Source organism: Pagrus major, chromosome 18 (genome assembly GCF_040436345.1).
Source record: "Pagrus major chromosome 18, Pma_NU_1.0".
Classification (NCBI taxonomy): domain Eukaryota; kingdom Metazoa; phylum Chordata; class Actinopteri; order Spariformes; family Sparidae; genus Pagrus; species Pagrus major.
Genome location: NC_133232.1, coordinates 20,768,729 through 20,794,039, shown reverse-complemented (window position 1 = coordinate 20,794,039; position 25,311 = coordinate 20,768,729). Strand labels below are relative to the sequence as shown.

Below are 25,311 nucleotides of genomic sequence, written 5' to 3'. Positions count from 1 at the left end.
AGGAAAGGCTTTGCTGGGACAAAAGACAGGAGGTTGAGGTGAGCTAAACAGCACTCACCAAGGCCCGAAATAAGCCTCAGCCTATAAATACCTCTGACCTGATTCAACTTAACCCACCAGATGTGCCAAAAAAGAGCTGTCACACAACAGCAGTGTGAGATTTACTAGAAAACCTTCAGGGGATAAATGAATCCACACAGGCCTCTGTAAAACTGTAATAATGGAATAAAACCTTGATTCTTGTAAATGAACATTTGGCGTATAATTCTTCCTCACAGCTGTTTTATTCGTTCAACATCTCACATTACAAATACTTCAAATGTATGCATACAGTTACAAACAGTTGGCAGCAAATGAATATATGACATTAGATCTTTGTTTTACTTCAATACTACAAACCAACTATAAAAACTGACTTCTGTATTGTAGCGTAAATTAATCAGGAAGAAAATATAAAAATGGGAACTTACGTATAAATGTGAAATGACTTAATAAAAATCAAAATGATATCAGGTAAAAAAAAAAAAAAAAGTTAATAAATATAACCTTCCCAGCATACAATTAAAAACTATTGAAATTTTGCAATCAAGTAATACTAACAGACATAATCAATATTCTTTTCATCTGAAAATGTGGAGCACAATACAGCAATTAGAAAAACTAGACACGTCAACGAGTTTAACACATCACCCCAAAAATATAACAAAAAAATCTGATCAAAATGATAGTTATACATTTCAATTGAAAATATAGCAAATGCTAAATACATTATCGAACTAGTATATACAATGTTTTCAATCACAGTAGCATGGTAGTAGCAAAATAAGTAAATAAGCACAAAACTAATGTTTAAAAATAAATTCAGGTATAAATTAGTTGGTTTTTTTTTCTTGCAGACATCAGCATGAACAATAGGAAACAAATGATGTGTAAATGACTGCATGGTTTATATGGGTTAAATGACATACACTGCGGAGACTTGTTTCTGGAAAGAATAAGTATTGCACATAATGGCTCAAAGTTAACTTGCAACATTAAATCACATTCAGGTTATGTCCCAAAGCATGCCACATCACAAAGGGGGTCAAGTGATCAAGTCTCCTCACCTATGTCCTACTGAGTGTCCTCTACATTACAAAAAACGCATCCAAAGTGTTGTCACTGTGTAGATTGCATAAACATCATGTCTGTGTAAGGAAGGCAGACTCCATCATGTAAAGAGAGGCTACAAGAGAGGTGATCTCAAAGAGATAAGGAAATGAAAGTTAAGGAAAAAGGAGATCTAGTGCATTACATTAGGTCCTGCATTAACACTAGCCATGTTATTTCTGTATTACATTATGCATGCCAAGAATAAGTAGAACTTACAGGCAGTCCCAGAAAGAGGATCTAAATATTCAAACAGCTGATATCCACTCCGGTGATAGAAGGGAAGTTTTCACATTGACCAAAGCCAAAACATTTACCCTATTGATAATCTTATTGACTACACCTAGGAGAGAAATGTCAGAATATATTTTCAAGACTATCAAAATCAGTTTAGAAAGGTCTTGTCATGCCTTAGGATCCTGTAATTATGTTTATTAGGACAGAGGAGAATCCATATATGACTGGCTAATGATAGCCTTGTTATTTTTTTTTATTATCTACAGAATCACACCGATGCACCAGACAATTTTCAGATTTACCAGCACTTAAATATATAAAAGCTAATTGAAAATTATATTAATATCATTCATTTTATTTTTTTTAAATTAAGTTTACCATAAATGCAGATCTCTTAGTAACAAAGGTACAAAATTATTTTTCACCAAGTGAAAAAAATGAGGTATTGCAAAAGGAGTTCTCCCATCTGTGAAAAATGTGCCTAAAATGACTATTGAAAAAAATATTTAGAAAAGTAGTGCATAATAAATGTATATATGTTCATGACAAAATAATCAGCTATAAAACACTGTACAAAAATCAGCAGGCCATGTATAAAATAATATCTTTATCTCTGTGACAGCAAATTCTAGCTACTACCATATCCAACCACAACACTTTGTGATAGAAGCTCCAGTCATGGTAGAGCGTGCAGTGGTACACCATGAGGACAGCTCAGGGAGACTGGACTGTGCATTCCCATTAGTTTGTACTACATTAGCATGTTAGCTTCCAGTGCTAATATCCCTGACAATATAAAGTGAGCAAAATACTACTGCCAATACCTGAGCCCTGAGGGCTGTGTCTTTATTAGCCGACACCCACAAACCGAAACTCCAGACAACTCCAGCCTTTCCTCCGCCGCATGACGAGAGGACACGTTATCCTGAAAACCCTCAGATCAACATCTGCTTTTGATGATGTGTTTTAGGCCAATCTTTGGTTTGCCCTTTCTGGTTACAAAGTGTTGACTTTTAAACCAAGACCTAAAAACTCATGCCAGCAATCTAAACATGTGTGCCAGACTGAGGGGAGATTTTGTTTTGTGACGTGGCCTGATGCTATACACCGAGCTTCTTGAAAAACTCAATCGTCCGACCATCCTAAAACGGTGTTTCTCCTCTGTTAAACCCAACAATTTGCACTCAACCTTTGGTAAATGGTACAGTTGTTCTCTAATCCTGCAAGCAAAAAGTAAGAAAATGCACCCTTCTTTAACTCAACTTCCATAGTTAGTATACTGATTTAGGTATGATGAACCTCACTTAAATTTTATGTTACTCTTGACAACAAATGTAAGCAGCTTTGCCAGCTAACACGAAAAGAAAAGTACAGTCAAGTCAGAAAACATCTAAATCCAAATCTAATGCATCCATATGCTCATGCACACTTAAAGTCAAAACATAAATGGGATTTCACTCTTCTTAGCATTTACTTCTTTTAGAAGGCCGAATTAAAAATAAAATAAAAAATAAATTAAGTTTTTTTTTTTTTTTTTAAACTTAAAAGAAAAGTGCATTTATTTTTCATATCGTAGCCCGTACCCCTTCCCTAACTACCCCTTTCTCTCAATCCCTCCCCAATCCTGCATCGTTGCCCTCCCTCGCCCTCTCGCCTCAGTTCCAGCGAAAGGAGATGTGTCGTGGTCGGTCCCCTCCCTCCTTCACTAGCGGCTTGTGGAACTCACGGCCGGCCCGGGAGTGGATGGCTGCCCAGCAGTACTCACAGTAGTACTGTAGACAGGTCACGTTGGCGCAGAAGAAAGGAGCAAACTTCCCCCCACAACGGGTGCCCTGGCACTCGTCACACAGCTGGTCGTCCAGGACATATGGCTTCACTTCCACCTGAGAAAGAGACATAAAATGGATGACAGGAAACTGTTAAAATGGAGGTCGAGAGAAACTTGATTGCATTCACGGCAGCGTGCAAGAAAGGTGGGATGAATATTTTATGAATATCCTCTCCTCATTTTTAAGACCTGCTAACATCCGATGGACTCACCCGTTTATCAATCTCCCCATGCTGCAGTTGAACGAATCGGGCACTAATGGCTGCAATGTAGCTTTGCTGATTGGAGAAGGCTACTCGCCCCGCCCCTTTTGGATACTTAAGTTCAGGGTCTGTGTCAATGCCAGCGTAACACACTCCTCCGTACAGACGGTCCATGATCATGGCTAGTTCCACTGGAATGGAGACACAAAATGTAAAGTTAATGGGATCAAAACTATTTCAGTCTTAATAATGCACACACGCACGTACGTACCTGCACGTAGGGGACGAGGGACGCCTCCTACAAAGATCGTTTTCCTCGGGTCCAATGGCTGAGAGCCGTCCATTACAAAGTCACTGTCATTTAGATTCCAGGGCCGGATCTGGACCTGCACAAATCAACATTAAAAAAACATTTATTTCCTCTCAGTCAGGCTTTGTCCTTAGTGTCCATGATGCATTTTGGATTGTTAAAATGAGAGGGGCTTGCTGCTTATTTAATAAGGATTAGCACATTTCTTTGGTTCAATCTCTATACTATTGCAGGGTGTTGATGGTGGTGACCAAGGCTCTGAACGGGAAGACCCTGGAGTGTTATACTGTATAAGCACCAACTGGTGAGGTCACCATTTATACATTTTTCTGCGCTGTGGGGCAGAATACAGCTACATCTACATAATATAACTCAGGGGTTCTTGTTTTGATGACGAGTTTCATGATGGCGTTTAACATTAAATTCCTTGAGCACTAAATTCACTTGTTTGCCTAAGCTGGTCACCATGACTGAAGGCGTGGTTTAGACATCGTATCCCCCATAAAAACAAGTTGAATCAGATGTGTGACCAGACTACGGATTTCAAACTAAATAAAATGACAGGAAGACGAGGTCACCAGCATTAATTTATCTTTAATTGTGCAGGAAAACCTTATGATTTAAGAATCCTTTATTTCTAAACAATTATGCGTGTCCCATCTGTGATGCAATAAAAATGTTAGTTTCTTTACAAAATATAAGGTTTAAGTGATTCACATATGTTTTAGTGCTATTTCGGTTTAAGAATATTTTGACGATTATCGGAATAATATCGTGAATCGAAATTATGTTGGACAGGATAATCATGACATGAGATTTTCATTTTGTCCCATGCCCAGTTTATCCATTTTTCCTAAAAGTATTTATTCTGTAGTGGCATTTTCCATCTCACTTCCACATTATTCTGCTGAGTCATCCACCAAAATAAAGCACTAGCAATAATGACAGAACATAATCCCTGCGACACCAACAGCTCCACTGGTTGCCATGCAAGCAGTGCATTTCTACAAGTTACATACCTGACCTGACAGACGCAGTAGCCGAGTAGTGTACTTATGTACGCTATTGGAAGTACTTAATCGGATGTTAGATGATTAATATATAATGCATGCATTTATTGTCACATTCGAGGGCTGCAGAAAATGCTTCTGAGGACTGCAATTGGCCCAAAGGCTGCATATCGAAAAACTGTGATATAAATGAATAAATAAACTGACCAAACAAACATTACTGCTGATGTTAGCCTTCAATAGCTAATGATTACTTACTGAACTTATATCTAACTATATAACTCTGATGGACTATCACTGTAACCCTTATATCAAAAACAAATGCAGCTGCACTGAACTTTACAGACATCTGAGATACAATCAGACCAGACACACTCGACCATTTGTGTGAGTCTATGATTTTAACATTTGTGTAAGAGCTGCTATTATTAGTTTATCAATTGATTAGTCTATTGAAAGAAAATTAAATGCCAACTAATTGATAACCAATGAATCATTTTTCAAGCAAAAATGTCAAACAAAAATGTGAGGATTTGCTGCTTTTCTTTGTCATTTATGATCGTAAATGAGGACTTTAATGGTTTTAGACTGTTGGTTGGACAAAAGAAGCAATTAGAAGACGTCACTTTGGGCTCTTGGAAATCAGGAAGAGCTTTTTTCACAATTTTTGGCATTTTACAGGCTAAACGATTAATCAATAAAGAAAATAATCGTTTTGTTTTGTTAATTGTTAGTTTTGTAGTTTTTTGACAATATGAATAACCAATATCAAACTCACAGGCTTGTCTTTGATGGTGGGACTGGAGACACACAGGTACAGTTTGCCATCCTCCTGAATGCAGGCATCGATCAGAGCCTGAACAGAGCTCTCGTCTTGAAACAGCAGGAATGCATATCCTGGAAAGGTTCGACATATGGAAGAATGAGCTTGGACATCCTCAAATAGTTGTAGAGTCAACACGCTGGCTAGAAATGTAATGTTCAACTGGTCTGACTCACCTTTGGGTGGAAAGTAGGACTTGCTTTCTGCCTTGTGGGGCCAGTCAACAAACAAGTGACCAAATCTGCGGAAACTGGCAGTGATTTCATCTGAAAAAAGGAAATTCAGTCATCAAATCAATCAGTAATTGTATTCAATTTGAATTACATAGACAATAAAGATGATCTGAAGCACTTGATTTGTAAATACTACAAAATGTGTGATATTATTGCATTAACATCACTTTATAATCAATTCTCAAAAGAGATAAATGTACAAAAATGAAGGATGCCATAGAAGAAGAAAAACAGTTCAACATTAAAGTTTGTTATAGCCTTTGATTTATAACATGTGTATCTTAGAAAACAAGGGCTACAGAATAATCCCCTGTAGCTGTAATGTGTCTTTACCTTCATCTATGTCTGGGGGAAGCCCTCCAACAAACACCTTGCGGGAATATCGCTCCACGCGTTCACCGTTCAGGTGGGGGAAACAGTGGGCTGAACCAAGGCCAGCAAGCCCCTGGTCACCTGACTCGTCCTCTCCAAAAGAACGCTCATCCTCCATGGGGAACAGAGACGAATGGCCTGGTGGAGGGGGTGATCTGGATTACACACACTAGCCGGGCTGAACCACAATTCTTACTGTTTTGAGACTGTATTAATATTACAATGAGCAGGGAATTTGATTAGATATAAACAAATTAAACAAAGTCAAGAATTACAAACAAAAGCAGCCATGATTGCTATTTTTGATGACACAGTAAAAGCACAAGTATTATCGCTACTAGGTCTTGGCAGGCAACCTTGGAAGGCTTTACGCCCTAAAGCAAAAGGGACTTGAACTCTGACAATACTTGAGGCAGAATAATCATTGACAATGAACAGGCAAGCAGACAAACACAGAAGCAATACCACAAAGTCATCATTTCAGGGGTCATTACTGCTTTCTAAAGAACACGGAAGAAAACAAGACACATTCGCAAGCTTTACCTCGTCTTCTGCCATAACTTCTCGCTGCATGTGAAACAACACAAAACACTCTTGAAATGGCTTCTTTTGTTAAAGGCACACAATAAGAAACAAGTAAAACTCCGCCGGGGCTTGAAATTAATTGTTGGATCATCACCAGTCAAAATAGCTACTGTGTTTTAAAGTAACTCCATTTTGAATTTCCACTAGCCAAAATGCTTTTCATTCAAACTTTTAAAGAAAAAAAAGGCAAATCTGTCACATCCATTTTCATCTGTATCCATAAACTGCAACTACAAATGGTATCAATAAATCTATGTGGTGTATAAACCACTAGAGTTGAAATCATAAATCATAGAACGTGGCATGTAATTGTACCCCAGAGTAATCAAATGCCTCATTAATCACGTATGTAAAATAAAGGTGACCTGCATTTTTACCTACTAAGATTCTTGTGCTACACATTCAGTAACTCCACATCTGACTGGCGAAACACTGTGTGAATCGATGTCTTTGAAAATAAAAAGCTCATCATTATGCACAGAAGAATTGATGACTGGATTTTTAATAATCGCTACAAACATAAATACAACTTACAAAAGTAAATCCTTGGCCTCTGACAGCATATCTGTGGTATCATTTATCTGCTCTCTGCGGTCCCTGACAACAGCATTATTTTCTGTCTCGAAGAAGCCGGTCTGATCTGGTCTCCTTTCAGAGAGCCATTTTGATCGTGCTCCACAGTGACTACCACAGCAGTTTGGAACAAGTAATATCACTGAAGTCATTTAATGCTTTTACCACTAGTTTTATGGTGTGTGGTTATGTTATATCCACGAGGTTTCTCTTTTGTGTTTTTGTTGAAAAATAAAAAAAAAAGTTCAAAATTTTCTTTTTATCTGAATTTGACAGACATTAATTTCAAGCCCTGACTTCTGCTACAGCACTACATTTTTTTGTGTGCATGTAATTTACATACCATTCATAGGTAGAGGCCCATCTCCACCCTGGTGAGAGAAGCTGTAGCGTCCTAAATGACAAAAAGAAGAGGCCTCAGAACACCACCTCACAAAATGACTCTCAGCAGGAGCAATAATTATATAAATTAATTCCCCATGTCTATAAATTGCTCCCCAACCCATTGAAGTTATGTTGGTAGGGTCTGAGAAAAGGACCATGATAGCATTCAACAGACAAATCAAATGCAGTTCAGGTTATTCTCACAGGTAAACAAAAGTGCATGTTAGGGTAAAATCAAGTAAAATAGAGTAAGTACAAGAATGTGTGTTAGACTTGACAACTATGCAAATAATGAACTACTGAGGAAGCAAACTTGCAACTTAAGTGATGGAAAATACCCTGATGACAGATGGCAGACAGAACTGCCATAAAGGAGAAGTTTCATAACAAGAAGGCACAACATGAGATGTCCCAGATGTGCATCAGTAGAGCTGGCTGTGATAGAAAAAGGCTTCTTTTAAGACCGACTGCAACAAAACTGAACTGAAATACTTTATTAATGAGAGAGTTAGTTGAGATCAAAGACATCTCCACAAGAAAATGCTGCAGGTCATTGTGTTCATAAGTTATGGAGAAAAAGAAATGAGAAATGTACGTAAACCTTTTTTTCACTGGACAAAAGAAGATATTTTTCTAACATGTGGATTATTTTAACTAAAGTTGCCATCAAAGTACAACTCTGCCTAAATACAGAACTATAAGAATGGATTAAGAAATTTATTTGAAAATGTGATTTAAACCAGGAACCATCTGATCAAAGAATCTTTCCAGACATGAGATGCCAGCTTTTGGTGCTTTGTGATACTCACTGCTGTGGACACATTTTGGTGGGGCACAAAACAGTAATATATGACAGTTTAGTTTAATTTCAATTCCAGCGATTACTGCTTTTAAATTACATTCTATTGAAATTAAGAAGGGGAAAAATTAAATACAGGGAAATATACTGATACAGCCCAATATTCAAAATTCCATTCTATATTTGACATTTTGGATGATACTTCCAAGCCATAGTGTGAACGGTTTATTCTGCAGAGTATCCTAAAGGAAAAAACGGTAACATCTGATAAATAGTGCTGGGTATCTAACCTCAATATTTTCTGAGTGGCAACCAAAAATGGGCCTGCAGCATAATTTTAAGCATACACCAAAAGTCGGGTATCATTTGAAACATTTATAGTGATACCCAACCCCAAAATAACACTACAGGGAAATTAATTTGGTGAAGCTCAATAATATTTTGTTTTTGTTTGTGCCATTAGTGTGTTAGTATTACAAGGAAAAAGTCAAAGTCACATGACAACACATGTAACTGTATTAACAAAGAAGAAGTAAAATCATAAGTAAACTAGGGCTGCACGATATGGTCAGTTAGTGGGAATGCGTCCCAATTTTTCATTTTTGCTTAAAAAACTAAAGTCATAATGATGAGGCAAATACTGATGGGGTCTGTACCAAACAAACATGTTTTCTTACATCTGGAGGTTGATATTTGTAGACTAGTACAGTACTTCATTATAATGCCATTTTGTCGCACACTTCACCTTTATCAAAAAATTGCCCTAAAGTAAACACTCACTAAAATTGACTAAAAGAAAAAACAATGTATTAGTTCTTCAAACTACAGCCTCAGAAAATGCCTGATAGTCGTTCACTATAGCGTCACCAATCTGGTATTTACTACATTTCTTTCTGCGTTTTTTTTTTTTGTTAACCCACAATTTTTGGGAATCAATAAGCAGCATTCACGTTTAAACTGTCAACACAATCGACTGTCAACACTGAAATGAAAATAATACTCAATTTTTAACTTGCTGTCAAATACATGCAACAAACGGCTGTATTTATCTACAGCCAGCAGTGAGAAAACCTATCCTTTCCTCGCTATTGTTAGTGTGGGAACCAACCTTTCAAGGAATCCTGCTCAGCCCTCATAATGTCAATCAGAGAGTTCTCCAGGGAGTGCATGCTGAAACCATCAAAGGACCGTGTTCTCTCCTGCTGAAAGAGAGGAAGACAACAATTAGTGTCCTCACTTCCCACATCGCCATCTAAAGCAGCAGCAGCTGGAAGAGCGCTGACATAGTTTGCTATGATGCTAATCGCTAGTAAAGAGCTAGTAAAGAGTATTTTTCACAAATCCCATCTTTCCAATGTATTTTATTGCATCAGATATTAACATATGCTGCTGAAGGAGCTAAAAAAAATTGCATCCTTTCGTAGCAATACAAATTCTAATTGAATAGCCTGCGGTAAAGTGATATATTAGCATTTGAAACAATTACAAAAACACAAATGCTATGATGAGTAATACATAAAACAAGAGAGGATGCTTCACTGTGTATCTAAATGGGTTGAGAGCATGCAAAGCTGCAGTCGAGCACAAGACTTCTCAAATCAGGGCAAGAGGAAGGCCATGTGATCAGAGCAGATGATAAGGCTGCTCTTCTCCAATGAAACGATCTAGATAAGACCTCAGACATAAAACACACACACAATAAGTTTCAATTCATCCATTTAGTTGACTTAACCATCACATATCCTGTTTTGCTCAATGGCCTATTTGTTACATTTGATACAGATGAGTGTGTTTAATAAGATTAGCAACATTTTGCCCCTTTAAACACTAGACATGTTTAAAATGTACTCTCACAGCGAACAACAGCTCTATTCTATTGCCGTTTTCAAGTAAGTATTAGTAAGCAAGTAGTGTTTCAACTAAACTTAGTTCTATTAAGCATCACACCTAGTAATTTCCTAAACACCAGCTTGAATATTACCTGTGATAAGCTCACCTGGAAAGGGTAGACACTGTCACTGCGGCTCATACTGTCCTCCACCCAGCCCTTGTGATTGAAGCCAGAGCTATTTCTGGGGAACTTCTGAGAGGGAACCTGTAGGATGGTTGGATGAGTTTCATAAATGTCTCCTGACCAAGCGTATTGTGTGCCATCATATTAATTAATGCAGGTGTGGATCTCACTTACCTGGTTGTTAGGGAACGACTTCTTCAAAGGGGAGATCGAGTTAAGACCCGTCATCCCTCCACCGACCCCCCGTCGGTAGTCTCGAACCCCCTGCGTGCCTCCCCAGCCACCATACCCACCGGGGCTCCAGGAGGTGGATGTAGGAGTGGAGGGGCTCTGGTAGCTTCCCCAAGGTGAAGGGGGTTTGCTCGGGGCAGGAGCGAGGTGGGGTAGCTGGGTGAACGGTCCGGTGCGATGGGGATGCGGAGGGAAGGAGGGCTGGGGTGGGTGAGGGCTAGCTGGGGAGCGCCGGTGCTGCTGTGGGACCCCCTGACCGTGAGGGTGGTAGTGCTGGGGGTGAGGTGTGGGTGGGTGGTGCTGGGTGACTGGTCCAATCTGCGGGGAGAAACTACCTCCTGCTCCAAAACCAGGCCCAGCGTGGTGGGAGAAGTTCTGGAACAGCAGGGGAGGTCCGTTGGTGTTGGAGCCAGCCGGGCCAAAGAATCCTCCAACGTCTTCTCCGACCACTGGAGACTGGGTGGATGGGACGGCAGGGGACCAGTTGTTAAAGCTGGTCAGCGAGGATGAGGAGGAGGTGGATTGTGCACAGCTCGTACCCATTCCCAGGCTGTCCTGGTAGTCGAACCCGCTAAGCACCGGGGACTCCATCCTCAGCTTCTCCTTCCCGCCACTGCTCTCCAGAGAACCCTTCTCCAATGAGCCGTCTTCGGGGAGAGCCCCCTCGAGCTCTCCTAGGCCTCCCCCGGCCTCCTGCTGGCCAGGAGACAGGGCCTGAGGCTGGGCCTGGACCTGAGACTTCTCCTGCATGTCCTGGAGGTCCAAGGCCTTGGACTTGTCTGACTCCAGAATCTCATCTTGCATGTTACTGTGTTGGGCTACGGCAGGGAACAGCCAAGCACTGCCCCCATTGGTGGAGCAGGTGTTGTTTACGAAGGAAGGGGGGCTGGGGGGGTTGGAGGGGTGGTGAGGGTGCTGGGGTTGGAGGTGAGGAGGGATCCTTACAGGGAAAGCAGATTTGTTACCGCTGCTGTTCTTCACCAGAACTCCAAACCCGTAGTCCCCCATTTAGGACACCCAGTAAATCTTCAATTCACTTTTGGCTTTCACCGTCTTCTTTATCCTAAAATGTGGGTTGAGGAAAGGGGTGACAGAAAACACAAGGCTATTACACCTCAAGTTAATCTGGCCTCTGAACAAAAAACAAAAAAACAAAAAAAACAAGCCTTTGCCAAACACAGTGAGTGTGCTTGGGCTGCACCCTGTCTGGTCTTGTGATGCAATCAATGAGATTAAATCATTGACTCGCTTGGCCATGGGAGGCCTGGGTGAAATATAACACTCGAATGGCAGGCAGGCAACCACGGAAAACACCCAGCCTAACCAGCGTAGGCAGCTAACAGCCTGGGCTGGTGAAGCTGACGTCTCCAAAGGTCGTTACGCAGCTAGCAGCAAGCTAACAGCTGCTCCGCCACCTTCCATGTGCCCCATTAATCATGCAGATCCCGGCAGTCAATTTTAAAGTACGTTTGTGCATTACGGTGCATCCGTGAGCGCTCGAGCACCGCGGTGGCTCCCAGGACGGACACTTACCGAATAATCTGCCCTTTTCAGCAATGACCTCCTCATACGCAACCATTTAAATACAGGAAAATGTTGATGACGTCTCCTGTCTGTTCTGAATCTAGGGTAGTTCCCGTCACCGAGCCGCTAGGCTAGGATAATAGCCGACACCGCAGAGACGCTGTAGCACATTTGCAAACCAGCCTGGCAGCAATAAACGAATTCAGCGGCTACAACGGCCGTCGAGCTCCTAGTAACAGCGTTAACTACGACAACACGGTGAAATAAGCCAGGGCATGACTAGCTAGTTGGAAATGGTGTGTGGCTCTTTAGACGACCTCGTCTGTTTCGTGTCCTGTATGTTCAATGTCACACAGCCCACCAATCCTTGTCATCATTTTTACATGTCGACATAACGTAACGCAACCTCGACCGCTGCTCTAACGTGTCGTGAAACGTGTGTATTTGGTGATATGTCGGGCATAGCTACCTTCAGTTCGGCGTCATGACCTTATCGTTTTGATGTTGCCATATTTTAGCGTTTTCCCTTTTTCTGCATTTCCTAGGCAGCCGGTGTAAATGGTCTCCTCTCTCTTCTAGATGACAGCTGGACCAGTCGGGAGACACTTCCGTCTACAAGCCCCGCCCCCGTCTTAAGGCACCAGCCACTGTGTGTCAGGATTTCCCTCAGAAGCCCCGCCCACGTTTACTGAAATCTAACACGTGATTGGCTGATTGTCGCCATGTCACGCCCACAGCACCCCTTCTCAATGAATGGCACATGCATTCAAGACATTCTCCTCCCAAATAAGGTGACTTGAAATCAGTGGGAGGAGTTGTTCTGAGGGAAATACATTAAAGATCCAAGGAAATTTCTATCTAATCCCTCAACCAAGGCTGAAACAAGATGTTTTATTTATTATTTTATTATAATATGAGTCACTGTGAGCCAAGGCAGTACAAAGGGTTAAAATCCAGGAGCTAGTATTTGCAACCATTCTAAATGCAGATGAGTACATTTGGATAAGCAAATGTTTTTTTCCTCCACTGCAACCTACAGCAGTAGCTTTGGTGGTGTGTCGTGTACCAGACAGGCTGTGGAAAAGTAAAGGATTAGATAGATTGATACATAGATAGATCATTTAGTTGGATTTGGTTTCACAGTACTGCATAGCAATCTCATTAAATTAAGCTGCTGCTATTTTAAGCACATAATCGAGCTTGAGAGCCCGATTAATTTTGCTTTGACCAGATCTGTGCTGTGCTCTGATCATACCATCATATCATAACTTCAGGTAGCAGAATACCAATAGTATCTACGTATGGCAATGTGGTGTCCCTAATTTGACGACTAGCTGCAAGCCTGAACCTGACAGAGATGTGCTTTTCCTCTTTGCTGGAGCCAGTTCATTAAAACCTGATCATTCACCACGAGAGGATCCCTTTCAATAGAAGTATGCACAGTATACATTACTGAAGTGGGAGTAAAATTGCTTGTGCTAAAGAGAGACTCTTTTAAACAGCTAATTGTGGTCACTATAAAAGGGCACATGTGGGGTCCACAGAAAAACAACTTCATGTGCAGTTCAGTATCGCTGTTGTGGCTATGGCCATTTTGTCTCTGAAGGGTTGCGTTGTTAAGTAAAATGTTCATGTGCCATTACAGCACAACTGTAGGCTGCTGGGTAAGCAAACTCCTTCTTTAGAATGAACCTAAATAAAGGTAGTTTTACTGGTTTCACAATGCACTAAAAAAGCGTGAAAGAACCTGACAGAGCCACACACTTTCAGTTACTTTCCACCCAAGTCTTCCTGAGTATTATTGGATGCTTGCTCGTTGAGTTAGTCTTGTTAACACAAGTGTCCCAGTACCCCAAGGCAGACCCACCCTTCATTAATCCTGTAGTAGTAGCGCACCCCACCCCACTCCCATGTGCTGCAGGGCCTGTTGGTGTGGTTTAACAACAGAACAGTGTGTCTTGATCTTCTGGTTTCTTTTTTAAAAATAACAGACAGCTACTCCAGGTGTTACTCGCAGGCCAGTATCTTCCAACTGACTGAACCACTGGCTGCTATGGCACTCTCTTGTGTGCCTAGTTGTGTGTAGGATCCACCATCTTGTATATGCTGCTGCCTGCTATAGGTCTTTTGAGGCTGACAGTAACTCGAGCACAGTGAGTTGTGTCAGCGTTTTCTTCCCTGAGAGTAACACACTCTCTATTCCCCAGTGAAATTAAACCATGCTACTGAGGTTCCACTCATTTTATGCAGCTAAACAGATAGGCATGATATATATTGAAGGTAGATACAGGATATTCATCTTCCTGAGGCCCAACAGGAGCCAGAAGTAGGGTGCACCCATTCACCTTAGATGGTTCCTAAATGATTCATCCATGGAACTTAGGCACCCAGTCACTAATTCATTAGTTCACACAGGAGCCCAGGATAGATGTTCACAAAGCACCCGAGGGTGACTATCTCAGGTTTCTCCCTCTCTCTCTGCTGCTGGTCAGCCTCCTCTCAGATGTGATATCTGCTGCCTCCGTATTGATAGGGCTCAGTTGCCATATCAACCATGCAAGCCAGGAGATTTCTGGTCCAGCTGCAAGCCCATTGTTTGGCCAGGAGGTCATCCATCTCAGACTGGATGTATTGTTGCGAGCAGAGTGTGACACAGCATAATTTCTCCCACACGCTGTCGTCACAGTGAATGTAGCACACTGCACCCTGCATGTGGCCTTGCCTATCAGCTCCTGTGTGCAGGCAATGATGTCAGCATAATGTTTAATACTGGCATATAGCTACAACTACCTTTCCTACCGATGGGCAGAGGACGAAATATATATATATACAAACATATATATACAGTATATACATACACTTGTCTGTATATATACTAAGCAATAGACCATAACAACACAGCAGCCATTTTCCCCTGACACAACACTGTAGGTGGGGAGCTCAGATGTCGTACTGCTGTGTTCCAGGTTGTGAGTCCTATAAGCGTAGGGAATCCGACAAATTGTTATCATTTCACCGTTTCCTGATCAGTCAGCAACTGAAAAGACAATGAATAGTGAAAATCTGGAGGGACATTGGGCCATATTTCAAGGTAAAACAACATATTTGATAAATCCCCTTAGCGTCCGTTAGACAGCAGCTAATGTCAGCATTCAACCACTTCCTAGCTAACATTACAGTTAGATAGTGTAACACAATATGATAGGAAAGGCATAAGATATTTATAACACACATCTTGGACAAATTTATATAAACCTGGCAGTGAAACATATTGGATGTAATCAGTCGGTAACGTTAGCTAGGAAGTGGCAGAATGCAAACATTGGCTAACAGGTATCAACTTTTTAACTTGAGAAAGTTTGTCATAAAATAAATGAAATATCAGACTGTGAAAACACGTAATTTTAAAGACTACACACCCAACAGTGGGTGCACATAACTGCAGCTGTCAATATGACCAGTTTTGTTTTGATTTTCACCTTTGTTAATACCTTTCCTGTGCTGAGGCGGCGGCCATCTTGTTGCTCTTGACATGTTTGAGCCATATGATGTAGTTCACTGAGTGGTGTCACACGAAACTAGATGATATTTTATTGACGTGAAAAATTATCTTTTCAATTCACAAACATCATAAGGGTGATTCATGACACAATTCAAATGGGATCACAAATTTTGTTAGTTCATTTGTCTCTCCCTATTCTTGAAATTTGTACAGTATACATTTCTTTTTCTGAAAAAGGGTCCCATGAGGTCCACTGGAAGGGGTGTGACTCTGGCTCGCTATATGGCTCGCAACCAGAACACAGCAACATAATGTTATCCCAGCATTCAAACTTCCTACCCTGAGCATGACGTCAGAGGAAACTGGCTGCCGTGTGAATATGGTCAGCAATTAACACTTGTGTGTGAAAACAAAGCAAACATATTTAAAAATTAGTTATATATATATAGATAGATAGATGTAAAAAAATAAATAAATAAGATGCAGTCGTCCCAGCAGTGTCTTTTCTGTCTCAACAAGCAAAAGCTATCGAGTGTATAAGGGACACTCCAGTGATTTCACTTCCACAAAGACAAAATACTCTCAAAAGATTTTTTTGGTGACAAATTAAGCTATCCCAGTCTGGGTCAGACTTCAAACATGCCGGGATTTCCCATAATGCAACTTGATTAGTGTTTTCCATTAGACCCTTACTGCATATTAACCCCCCCTCTTCTTTTACATTTCACACCTCTTTCTACGGCAGGAATTCGGTTAAAAAGTCTCAAGCAAAAACTGAGATAACCTTCATGACACCGCACAGAGCCCAAAGGAAAAGACAAAACCCATCTCAGCGCAGTCTGTTTACTCCGCTGCTGTCTGGCAAAAGATACAGAAGTATCCGCTGTCGTACCAACGGACTACAAAGCAGCTCCTTTCCTCAGGCTCTACGCCCTCCACCATAATAAGTAGTTTTTCTTGTGAAGTGTAAAGGAACTACAACTTGCATTTCATTGTACAACCCTGTGTTGTCGAACGACAAATACATTATCCTTGAACCTTTACATCAAGAGGGTGAATGTTTTAAAACTTTGGAAAGCTCAACGAGAGCAAGACGAAGCTGTTTTCACAGGCTGAGTGGTACTCATGCTGCTTCATCGTTAGAGTCCTCCTTTAATAAAAAAATAAAATAACAGAAATGCATCTGTTGTTCCTCATCAGATTGTTTGGAAACATCTTGTGTACTTCCTGTAATACAAGTTAAAGGAGGATAACAGGAAGTTGAGATACTTAAGTCATCAAATTCTTTGACCAACTATTCATTTTAGCTTTAAAAGCATCTGTAGCTTCAATCAAGTAACCCATCTCACCCCTATTAAAATTCTGATACTTGCACCTGCTCCCAACCTCTGCCTCCCTGTCAATACAAAGAGAAATGTCACCACCCAGTGGTCGTTGAGTGTCACTACACAATGAGAGCACCGACAGAATGTCCTTACGCAGCTTAAGAACTGCAGAGGTGCTGATATTAAAGGAGCTGTATGATATGTTACAACCTGGCATGTAGCCTTCCTTCTTCCCTGTCAAACCGTAGACTAATTGAAGAGAAAGACGCCAGGATTTGTCAAATTCCCTTATACGGCAACTGCGAAATGCACCTCCGTATGCTCAAGTTGACTCTAGGATAAGTTAAAGCTTCAAAACAACAGCTTGACGTCTACCTTTCAAATCAGAGCACTGTGTAAATGATTAGTGAGGCAATGTACACTGTTGGGCCAACTCATAAAAACTGACACGATGAACACACCTCGAGCATTGCACACAATCCAGAGCTGCTGACGTAAATGTTTAGGTTCCTTCAGTGGGGAGGATATTTCCAGGCCCTGAAACTTTAAACACAGCCCGTATTTCACTGTCAGAGAGGAGGCGGAGAGTCAAATGAGAATGGGGTGTCTTTTAACTTGTGTGTATACCTGAGACGACGAGGGCTTCTCTGCTGACCTGCTCAGAGCTCGTCCAATGTCTGAAAGTGACTTTTGTCCACAACAATGTGTTTGCCATGTTTTTATGCTGAATAAAAACTATATTGATAGACACATGTACAAAATACAGACAAACTTATTTTAATGATAACAAGATACATCTGACTTCATGAGTCCAAAGATATTTATAGGATCACATGCCCAATGTCTTACAGGTGTGTTACAAACTTCTAGACCATGTTCTGAGTCCTTGTGCCTGACAGAGGAAACACGTAATGTGGCGACGGAGCACCAGAAATACAGGAAACGTGGTTAGTTTTTATTCTCCTCTGAACACATAAAGAACAGCCATTCAAGCCACTAACATTATTACAAAAAGCCATATCAAACCTAATGACAGAGAGCTGAAACAGATTGTCACTTTACACACATACAGTACATTCTCAATAGGATTAGCTTATGTCTTGTGTTGGGATGTCACAGGAATCCCAACCTCCACAACAGAATAAAAAAAAAAAAGAAAAAAAAAAAGAAAAGCCTGAACGCCTCACTGATGATTCAAACCCTTGGAGCTTATAATAGTGTCTAAATGATTGGGAGGAAAAAGCATGACCTTCCTGTAAGAAAAGTGAAAAAACAAAAACCTTAACAGAGCCACAAAATCTGCACGTGTTTCATCTTCTTTTTTTTTTTTTTGCACCAGTCGCTCTCCAGCATGTGGTGTCGTGTGCTCACAGACTGCACCTCCACAGCTAAAGCATGTGACTGGCCTGAAATGGTCAGAAGCTGAAAGCAGGAAGAGAAAAAGAGTACAAGGAGAAGTAAGAGGAGAAGTGAATCATCACATTTAAAAAAAAGAAAGAAAGAAAGAAAGAAAGGTTGAGCATGTCTCTCTCCTTCTCGCCCCGCTCCTCTCTGCCTCTCTGGCTCTTGGCTGTGGCCCAGAGGAATTCTCTGGTGGCCTCAGTAAATATAACATTTAGAATAACAGCGCCAGAGCCCCCGTGTGTGGACTTAACCCAGTTCCTGGGTCCTCGCTGCGTTGCCTGCGGCTCTAACGGGTAGAATAACAGGCCTTCATGTCTCTCCTGACCTAGGTAAGGGACTGAGAGAGAAATAAGGGCTAATTTAGAGGGGCTGGAGATCTGGAGGGTTTCTGTCAAGCCTCTTTCCTGCCTGCTGGGACACCACAAAAGGGTAATGTTACTCTTCTAAAGAAGGGGCTCAGTCTGGTCCTACGGAGCATGTGGGGATACAGGAGTTGGTGAAATATCCTATACAGTAAGGTCTGATTAGAGGGCCTGGTCTTATGTCTTAACCTGCAGCAGTCCAACACAAACCGACAATCATCCAATCCAAAGTGCAAAATCTAAGACTGTGGCTCAACATCATCGTAATATAGCTCAACAGGAAAGCTTCCCCCATGACACAGTATCATCCATTCACTTAAATCACAGAGAAGCGGTCACTGTGGACAATAACAAGTTTAGGCACCTCGATGTGTGTGATTTGTTCAAGTGAAAGGACTCGGCATCAGAACGTGATGGAGCGTCCTCTCTTTGCTGCAGTTCACTGATAGCTGTATGGAAAAGCGACTCAAAGAGAATGTGGAACATTTGACGGATCGGTTATTATCTGTGAAACAAGAACAATAACGTCTCCTGAAGCTATGAACGTGACTTGCATCTGTCATGTCACCGAGACACAGCCTCTGAGGCTCTGTTAAAAATGAATGTGACACTTTTCCTGCAGCCTAACGAGTTGCACAATAAAAACAGAAGTCACCTCGTCTTCCACTCACTGCTGCCCAGACATCAGCGCTCGATGACATCACAGATCAGTCTTGGCTCTCTTATGTCTAGCTTTGCGAGAGACCTATCGATACATACAAGTGTCAAATAACCGTCCGTATTCATAGTATTACATCTGCATCCTCTTTAAAAATGGATTTTCACTTGAAGAATGCGCACAAGTTTGTTGGCTTCGTGGCCATCATGCACTACGATTCATATGTGCCAGAACTGGACTTGAAACCTGTACAATTTGTATTTGATCATCAAGTATCTATAATTAAAATACACATTCCCCACTCTGAAACAACAAATGGTGTATGTTACATATCTACAGACCGATGTGTGATGGGTGCAATACTGTGAAGAGAACGACAGACAGCACACCACATACTATGTCATCTATAGTATATCAGTATTGCATATTGTAACTATATTTATACATGTTTATATAAATATAGATAAGTATATTTCTATGTACATTTTGATATTTCAACATTGCATAAAGAATAAAATAAATAATACAAATATAATCAAATCTTACAGTAAGTATGATTTGAGAAAATGCTATATTAGAGCCAAAATAGTCCTAACAGTTGAAATAATCATGATAATAACAATTATTACTCCATTTTTAAAAAATCGTGGCCTACAGTCTGGCATAACAGTACAAGCTACACCACAATTACCCTGCAAGTTTACCATGTGGGGCTGCTGGAATGACTGGAGAGGGCGGAATAAGGACAGGAAATGTCGGGGCTTGTTTCCTTACGCTAAGTCTGTCTGGGAATTTGTGTGTGTGTGTGTGTGTGGGTGGGTGTGTGTGGATGTGTGCATAAGTCTGCAAGTGTGGTTTTGTTAGACGTTGTAGGGGGTCAAAGGTCGGGGCAGTCTCCTGCGCTTTCACCTCCGGATGTCGGTGGCTTCGGGGTCTTCCTGCTCGGCCACCACTCCGGCCGCTGGACTCTGGCGGCGGGGTCCCTGACTGCGATTGCGTGGGTGGGCATTGAAGCCCGCCTTACCAGGTTTGTCCTTGTCGCCTTGCCGTGGTGGGCGAGGGTGCTCCGGCTCGGGAAGGGAGGGCAAGGGGCGACGGTGGTTTTGCTCGACGACTGTTCCGGCAGGAGACGGGGCGAGGGAGGAGCAGAGGCTCAGGCTATCGCACAGAGCCCCCCAGTTCTGCTCGCACTGTAGCCGGACGCTTCGTGTCAGCGCCTCCTTCACCTCCTCTCCGCAGCTCAGCAGGATATTCACCAGCTCCACGTATGGACTGAAGACAGACAGGCAGAAGGTTGTGATATAACATTTGGAAGGATTACATCTAGGTTTCATGACAGGGATAAATAGCATGGTATTATTACCAAACATGGAAGAACAGAAGAGTCCAGGGAAGGTAAACAATCAGGAGAGAAACTATCTGTCTCACCCTTTAGGGAAGAGATCCTGGAAATGGATCATCTCCACCATGACGGCCACATTCTCCTTAGCAGCAGAGCACAGGTTGTGTTTGATGTAACACTCTCTCTGGAGCTGGAACACCATCTCTTTAATGGACACACACTTCCTGCTGATGCAGCTGAACTTGTGCCGTAGCCCGTGCGCCATACACTTGAGAGCATCCTTGATGAAGGACTTCCCCTACGGACACACAGACACACAACTGTTGAGTCCCTTGAAGTTGACACTTGAGGATTTAGACTTCAGCCAAAGAAAACACTGGCACGTTGGTATGTCATTTTGACTTCTGTATTACTTTGTGCACCTGTTTCAGCAGTGTTGGGAGTGCAGTGTGTGACTATATCATTCTGTGATCATGAATTCTGCGTGAATAACAGTAAATCGTGTCATTCTCCAGCTATAATCTTTTGGATTTGTCAGCCAAAGATGTGAATTTCATGCATGTGACTGCATAGACATGTTACGACCCCGGTCAGGCCTGGCTTGGCAGGACTTCAGCCTCCGCTATGTATGAAAATTGAGCAAACTGGGCTCGTGTCCAACTGGCTCATGACCCTTGGTCCGTACTGTACATGCATCGGTCACTGAGAGGGAAGTGAACGTCCCATGAGAGGAAAAGAGATTATGAGATGAGTGCACGTACAGTCTCGCTTCTAGATTGTACATGCAGTGTTTTGAGGTATGTAGAGAGAAGAAAAAGTAAACAAATCTGTTCATGGATGACGAGGGTGGAGCAGTGAACCAGTGAGAAGGAAAAGGAATGTTGCCTCTGGTTATACCATTTGTTTTTTTTTGTTTTTTTGCAAACACACAGACAAAGACAAGTTTAGTACCTGAGAGTCAAATTTGCCAGCGTTGTGCAGGAACGTCATGCAGATTTCCTGTAGCCCTCGTATCTCGCAGGAGTTATTCTCAAAGCACTCAAACACGCCACAGCCGACATCCCCTGCACTCACCAGGCAGTGCTGGATCTCAGCTGGAGAGAGAGAACAGGTTAGGGGAGGGACCTTATCATCTGTTCGCAGCAGAGACGGCAGCAGATTGTTGCAGGCGACGCGTTGCCAATGAAGACTACAGGGGCTTGAGGGCACAACTCCACTCCGGCGCTGATTGCCGCACGAATCACAAAGCTGATGTGGCGTGTAACTATTTCCACAGACACAGGCGGTCGTGGAGGAGAGTCGAGGGGAGAGAAAAGGGGGATGCAGGGCGGGTGAGAGGGGGTGGGTAGTCTAATTTCCCAAGCTGAGGGGTTCCTGCAGAGGAACACTTGGTGACAGATATTACTGTGTCATTCTGCAGCACAATCCTTCTGCACTGCCTGGCATTGAGATGGGATGGTGCATTGCAGATACCGAACAGCCTTGACGACAAATGCATTTCTGTCTGTCAACTACATGTGCATCAACAAGTCTCTGATTATTGCATTCGAAGATGATGCATCACATTATTCAAACGGTGCATCAGCTACACGAGGGGTGCACGGCAGCAATGCAGGCAGAAAAACTTGAAATATGTAAGTATATGTCATGTGAATACATAATATCAGCTTCTGCTCACAACTGGCCGGCTCTCAAGTGCCTCTTTACTGTAGCCATGAGAGACAGGAATAACGCAGAAGACATGAGGACAGAAATTACCAGGAGAAAGTGAAGGTCTCTCTCTTAACCCCTAATTGCTGTGTAAGACCATGCATTAAGAGACATGTGACCAGCAGCAGCAGCAGCATCAGCAGGGGAGCCTGTCACTGCTCACCCTATGTGACATCGTTGGGAGTGTTTTATTCTTAAGATAAGCCAGCAGGCCGCGTAGTGTTTCACTTTGGCTATGAACACCCAAACTGTTGACCTAAGTAAAACATAATTACACGCGTGATTTGTCTCGGAGCTGATAAGTGATGCGCGCAAGGAACATTTTCCCCTTTAGTGCGCACCAGTTGCGCAAAAGAAAACCGTCAGAAGGAGAAGAAGAAGACAGCAAACAACTGATTAAATGCGGCTTATTAGAAATCACGCTTGTCAACAAAGAGCCTCTGTCGGGGGGTCAGTAGTAGGAGGGGGGGCGGCTGCTGCGGGGTTTGTAGGCACAGAGTTGAACTTTAGTGCGCAGGAAAAGTGAGCCGCTGTCAGCAGTGCTTGTTTTGGCATCGCGGGAATGTGCTTGGATCGTACGAGCTTGGCCGCAACGTGCATTGAATTACACAGCGGTGTTAGCAAGGTCTCTGCTGGGGAACCTGCGTTGGAGTTTGTCCCTATTTGTCAGATAACAATTAATGCTGTAATATTTTGACACATGGCTCACATGGCGGGGCGCAGGTCATGCTGTGTGTGAGGTGGGGGGGATGAGCCGACATAGGGGAGAAGTTTCTGGGAAGAATCCAGCGAGGTCTCGTCGCTTTGTGTTAATCAGGGAAATCACACGTGCCTTTTTAATTAAAAAAAAAAAAAAAAAGGTATTTAATCGATATTTCCGCAGAGGACTGGTCTGATACATAAACTTGCCTTCGGCGCTGACCCTCCAGCACACTGCTGCACTCATTACTGCTCCACTAACCTGCTTGAACACATCAGCCCACATTGGTTTCAAGAGACAGCACATGCAAAAGCCAGATTTCCTCCAGAAAGCCGCTGAAACGGGTGATCCATAACGCGCGCGCACACGCGCAGACCCGCGCGCACGCACACCTAGATGCGCTGCCGTATACATTACCTATTACCTTGTGCCATTCTATTAATAGTTTACTAACATATTGAATTTCTGTCTGAGAGTATTTACAAGATATCGTCTGTCTGAGTAATCGAAAAGGCTCACCGGCGTGCACCGTCGCTTAAGTTATAAACAGCGGATTGCTCAAATCGCCCGCACGAGTCCCCCAGCATGGTTAAATCTGCAGCCACAGAAACACGTGTAGATGTGCGAGCAGCGAGAAACCTCCACATTCTTCCCCCACTTCTTTCTTACCTGTGTTCTGCAGGGAGAGGCGTCCTTTCTGGCTCGCAGGCTTCTCCGGGAGGCTGTCATGGATGTCAATATTATCCGATCCCACTACTTGCTCCAGCACTGACAAAACCAGCAGCGCCACGGCCAGTTTCACCAACATTGCGTCTCCGACGGTGCGCTTCGATTCCCAGCAAAGATCCGGCAGTGTGCGGAGCGTGTGTGCGTGTGCGTATCCGTGTGTGTGTGTGAGTGTGAGTGTGTGTGTGTGTGTATGTGAGGGTTCACCTTGGATCAGTAATAAGCGCAGCTGCGGCTTGGTGTCTTACGGGGCAGCTGTGGGACTGAATGCATGAGCTGCAAGGGATGCTGCCTATATTTCTCAGAGCCCCGGGTGTCAATTTGGATGAAGGAGTTAAGCAGGTGTTGTCGGTTGGGGCTTCACAACCAATCAGAGACGCAGACATCCACGTCCAAGGTTTTAGGGGAGTGTCCAGAGAAAGTCCCCTTTTTGCAATAAAACTGGCGCCATAAAGCAATATTCATGAGTAAGTTGAGTGTGACAGCTCTGGGATGAGTGTTTCACAAACCAAATCTGCACAAGTCAATCATAGATTGTCCAATATAGACCTCCAATAACACACAGGCATTATTATAATCCCTCACCAGCTCATATGTTTTGTATATATTGCAAGATACCTTCCAGCTCCTGCTTGTTGCAACAGTGAAAACGCAACAGAAAGTCTGTTTTTACCATAAAAACTGGAGCACATATTTAGGCTACAGGGCTAAGCATGAGAGCAGTGGGAGGATCAAGAAGTGCCAAGCTTGCCAACAAGCTGGAGAAAACTGAAGCATATGATGTCCAAGTGCTCTACATAAAATAGGCTCAGCTTGTCGGGGCTACAACCTACTAAGTCATTAATGCAAGGTGATTAAATGAGCAGCAGCTCGAAAAGGTGTCTGCAGCCAGTGTTCTCACACAAAGTGGGTGAAAAGTCACAGAACACTAAAAGAAAATGAACACAGCGTCATCTTGCAATCAATCCTTTAATAAAAATGTCACACAGAGAGCAGGGTGTCAGAACTTTATAAATACTCTATATTGATTTTCAGATCATGCTATAATCGCTGCATAATGACACTTGAAAGCCCCTATAAACACAATGCCTCAAACTAACTTTTTTTTATGGGGAAGTGAATATGAAGAGGTCTGTTACACAATGCCCAGTTTAGTCTGTGACAATGAGGTCTGCTAACCACTACTACAGAGTGTGATCTAAGAATAGAAGACCAGCATTGGCAAGGCTGCACATTTGGAGACGGTAGAGGAATCTTTGTCAAGAGCAACACTTGAGGATGCCATGTGGAATAACTGCTGCTACATG

General features: G+C 42.5%; 2 protein-coding genes across 6 annotated transcripts; both read right to left on the bottom strand.

Moving 5' to 3' along the window:
• Positions 1-265: 265 nt before the first annotated feature.
• LOC141013256 (cytoplasmic polyadenylation element-binding protein 4-like) lies at positions 266-12,827 on the bottom strand. Of its 5 annotated transcripts, none has more exons than XM_073486909.1 (12): positions 12,745-12,827; positions 10,695-11,814; positions 10,503-10,601; positions 9,615-9,708; positions 7,667-7,717; positions 6,709-6,732; positions 6,127-6,303; positions 5,737-5,826; positions 5,516-5,634; positions 3,689-3,803; positions 3,427-3,608; positions 266-3,269 (listed from the first exon to the last, which is right to left on the bottom strand). In XM_073486909.1, the coding sequence occupies exons 2-12, from the start codon at positions 11,757-11,759 to the stop codon at positions 3,042-3,044; spliced, it is 2,244 nt and encodes a 747-aa protein (XP_073343010.1). In that variant the 5' UTR covers positions 11,760-11,814; positions 12,745-12,827; the 3' UTR covers positions 266-3,041. The 5 variants fall into 5 exon arrangements, with proteins under 5 accessions (XP_073343010.1, XP_073343012.1, XP_073343011.1 ...); XM_073486911.1 differs by having other exon boundaries at positions 9,615-9,705; XM_073486910.1 differs by lacking the exon at positions 12,745-12,827 and adding an exon at positions 12,285-12,361.
• A 5,036-nt stretch (positions 12,828-17,863) lies between these two features.
• stc2a (stanniocalcin 2a) lies at positions 17,864-24,222 on the bottom strand. Its single transcript, XM_073487124.1, has 4 exons — positions 23,948-24,222; positions 21,820-21,962; positions 20,955-21,166; positions 17,864-20,798 (listed from the first exon to the last, which is right to left on the bottom strand). The coding sequence occupies exons 1-4, from the start codon at positions 24,084-24,086 to the stop codon at positions 20,432-20,434; spliced, it is 861 nt and encodes a 286-aa protein (XP_073343225.1). The 5' UTR covers positions 24,087-24,222; the 3' UTR covers positions 17,864-20,431.
• Between the last annotated feature and the right edge of the window lie 1,089 nt (positions 24,223-25,311).

What these genes read in the sequence shown, in the direction of transcription:
- LOC141013256 (XM_073486909.1), bottom strand. Translation starts at nt 11,759, where the DNA reads ATGGGGGACTACGGGTTTGGAGTTCTGGTGAAGAACAGCAGCGGTAAC. An exon ending in TGGGCCTCTACCTATGAATG is followed by an intron (nt 6,733 to 7,666) that starts GTATGTAAATTA and finishes TTTCACATGCAG; the next exon opens with CGAGAAGTTATGGCAGAAGA. An exon ending in TCCCCCAGACATAGATGAAG is followed by an intron (nt 5,827 to 6,126) that starts GTAAAGACACAT and finishes TCCTTTTTTCAG; the next exon opens with ATGAAATCACTGCCAGTTTC.
- stc2a (XM_073487124.1), bottom strand. Translation starts at nt 24,086, where the DNA reads ATGTTGGTGAAACTGGCCGTGGCGCTGCTGGTTTTGTCAGTGCTGGAG. An exon ending in CTGGCAAATTTGACTCTCAG is followed by an intron (nt 21,167 to 21,819) that starts GTACTAAACTTG and finishes GTGTGTCCGTAG; the next exon opens with GGGAAGTCCTTCATCAAGGA. An exon ending in CAGGATCTCTTCCCTAAAGG is followed by an intron (nt 20,799 to 20,954) that starts GTGAGACAGATA and finishes GTCTGTCTTCAG; the next exon opens with TCCATACGTGGAGCTGGTGA.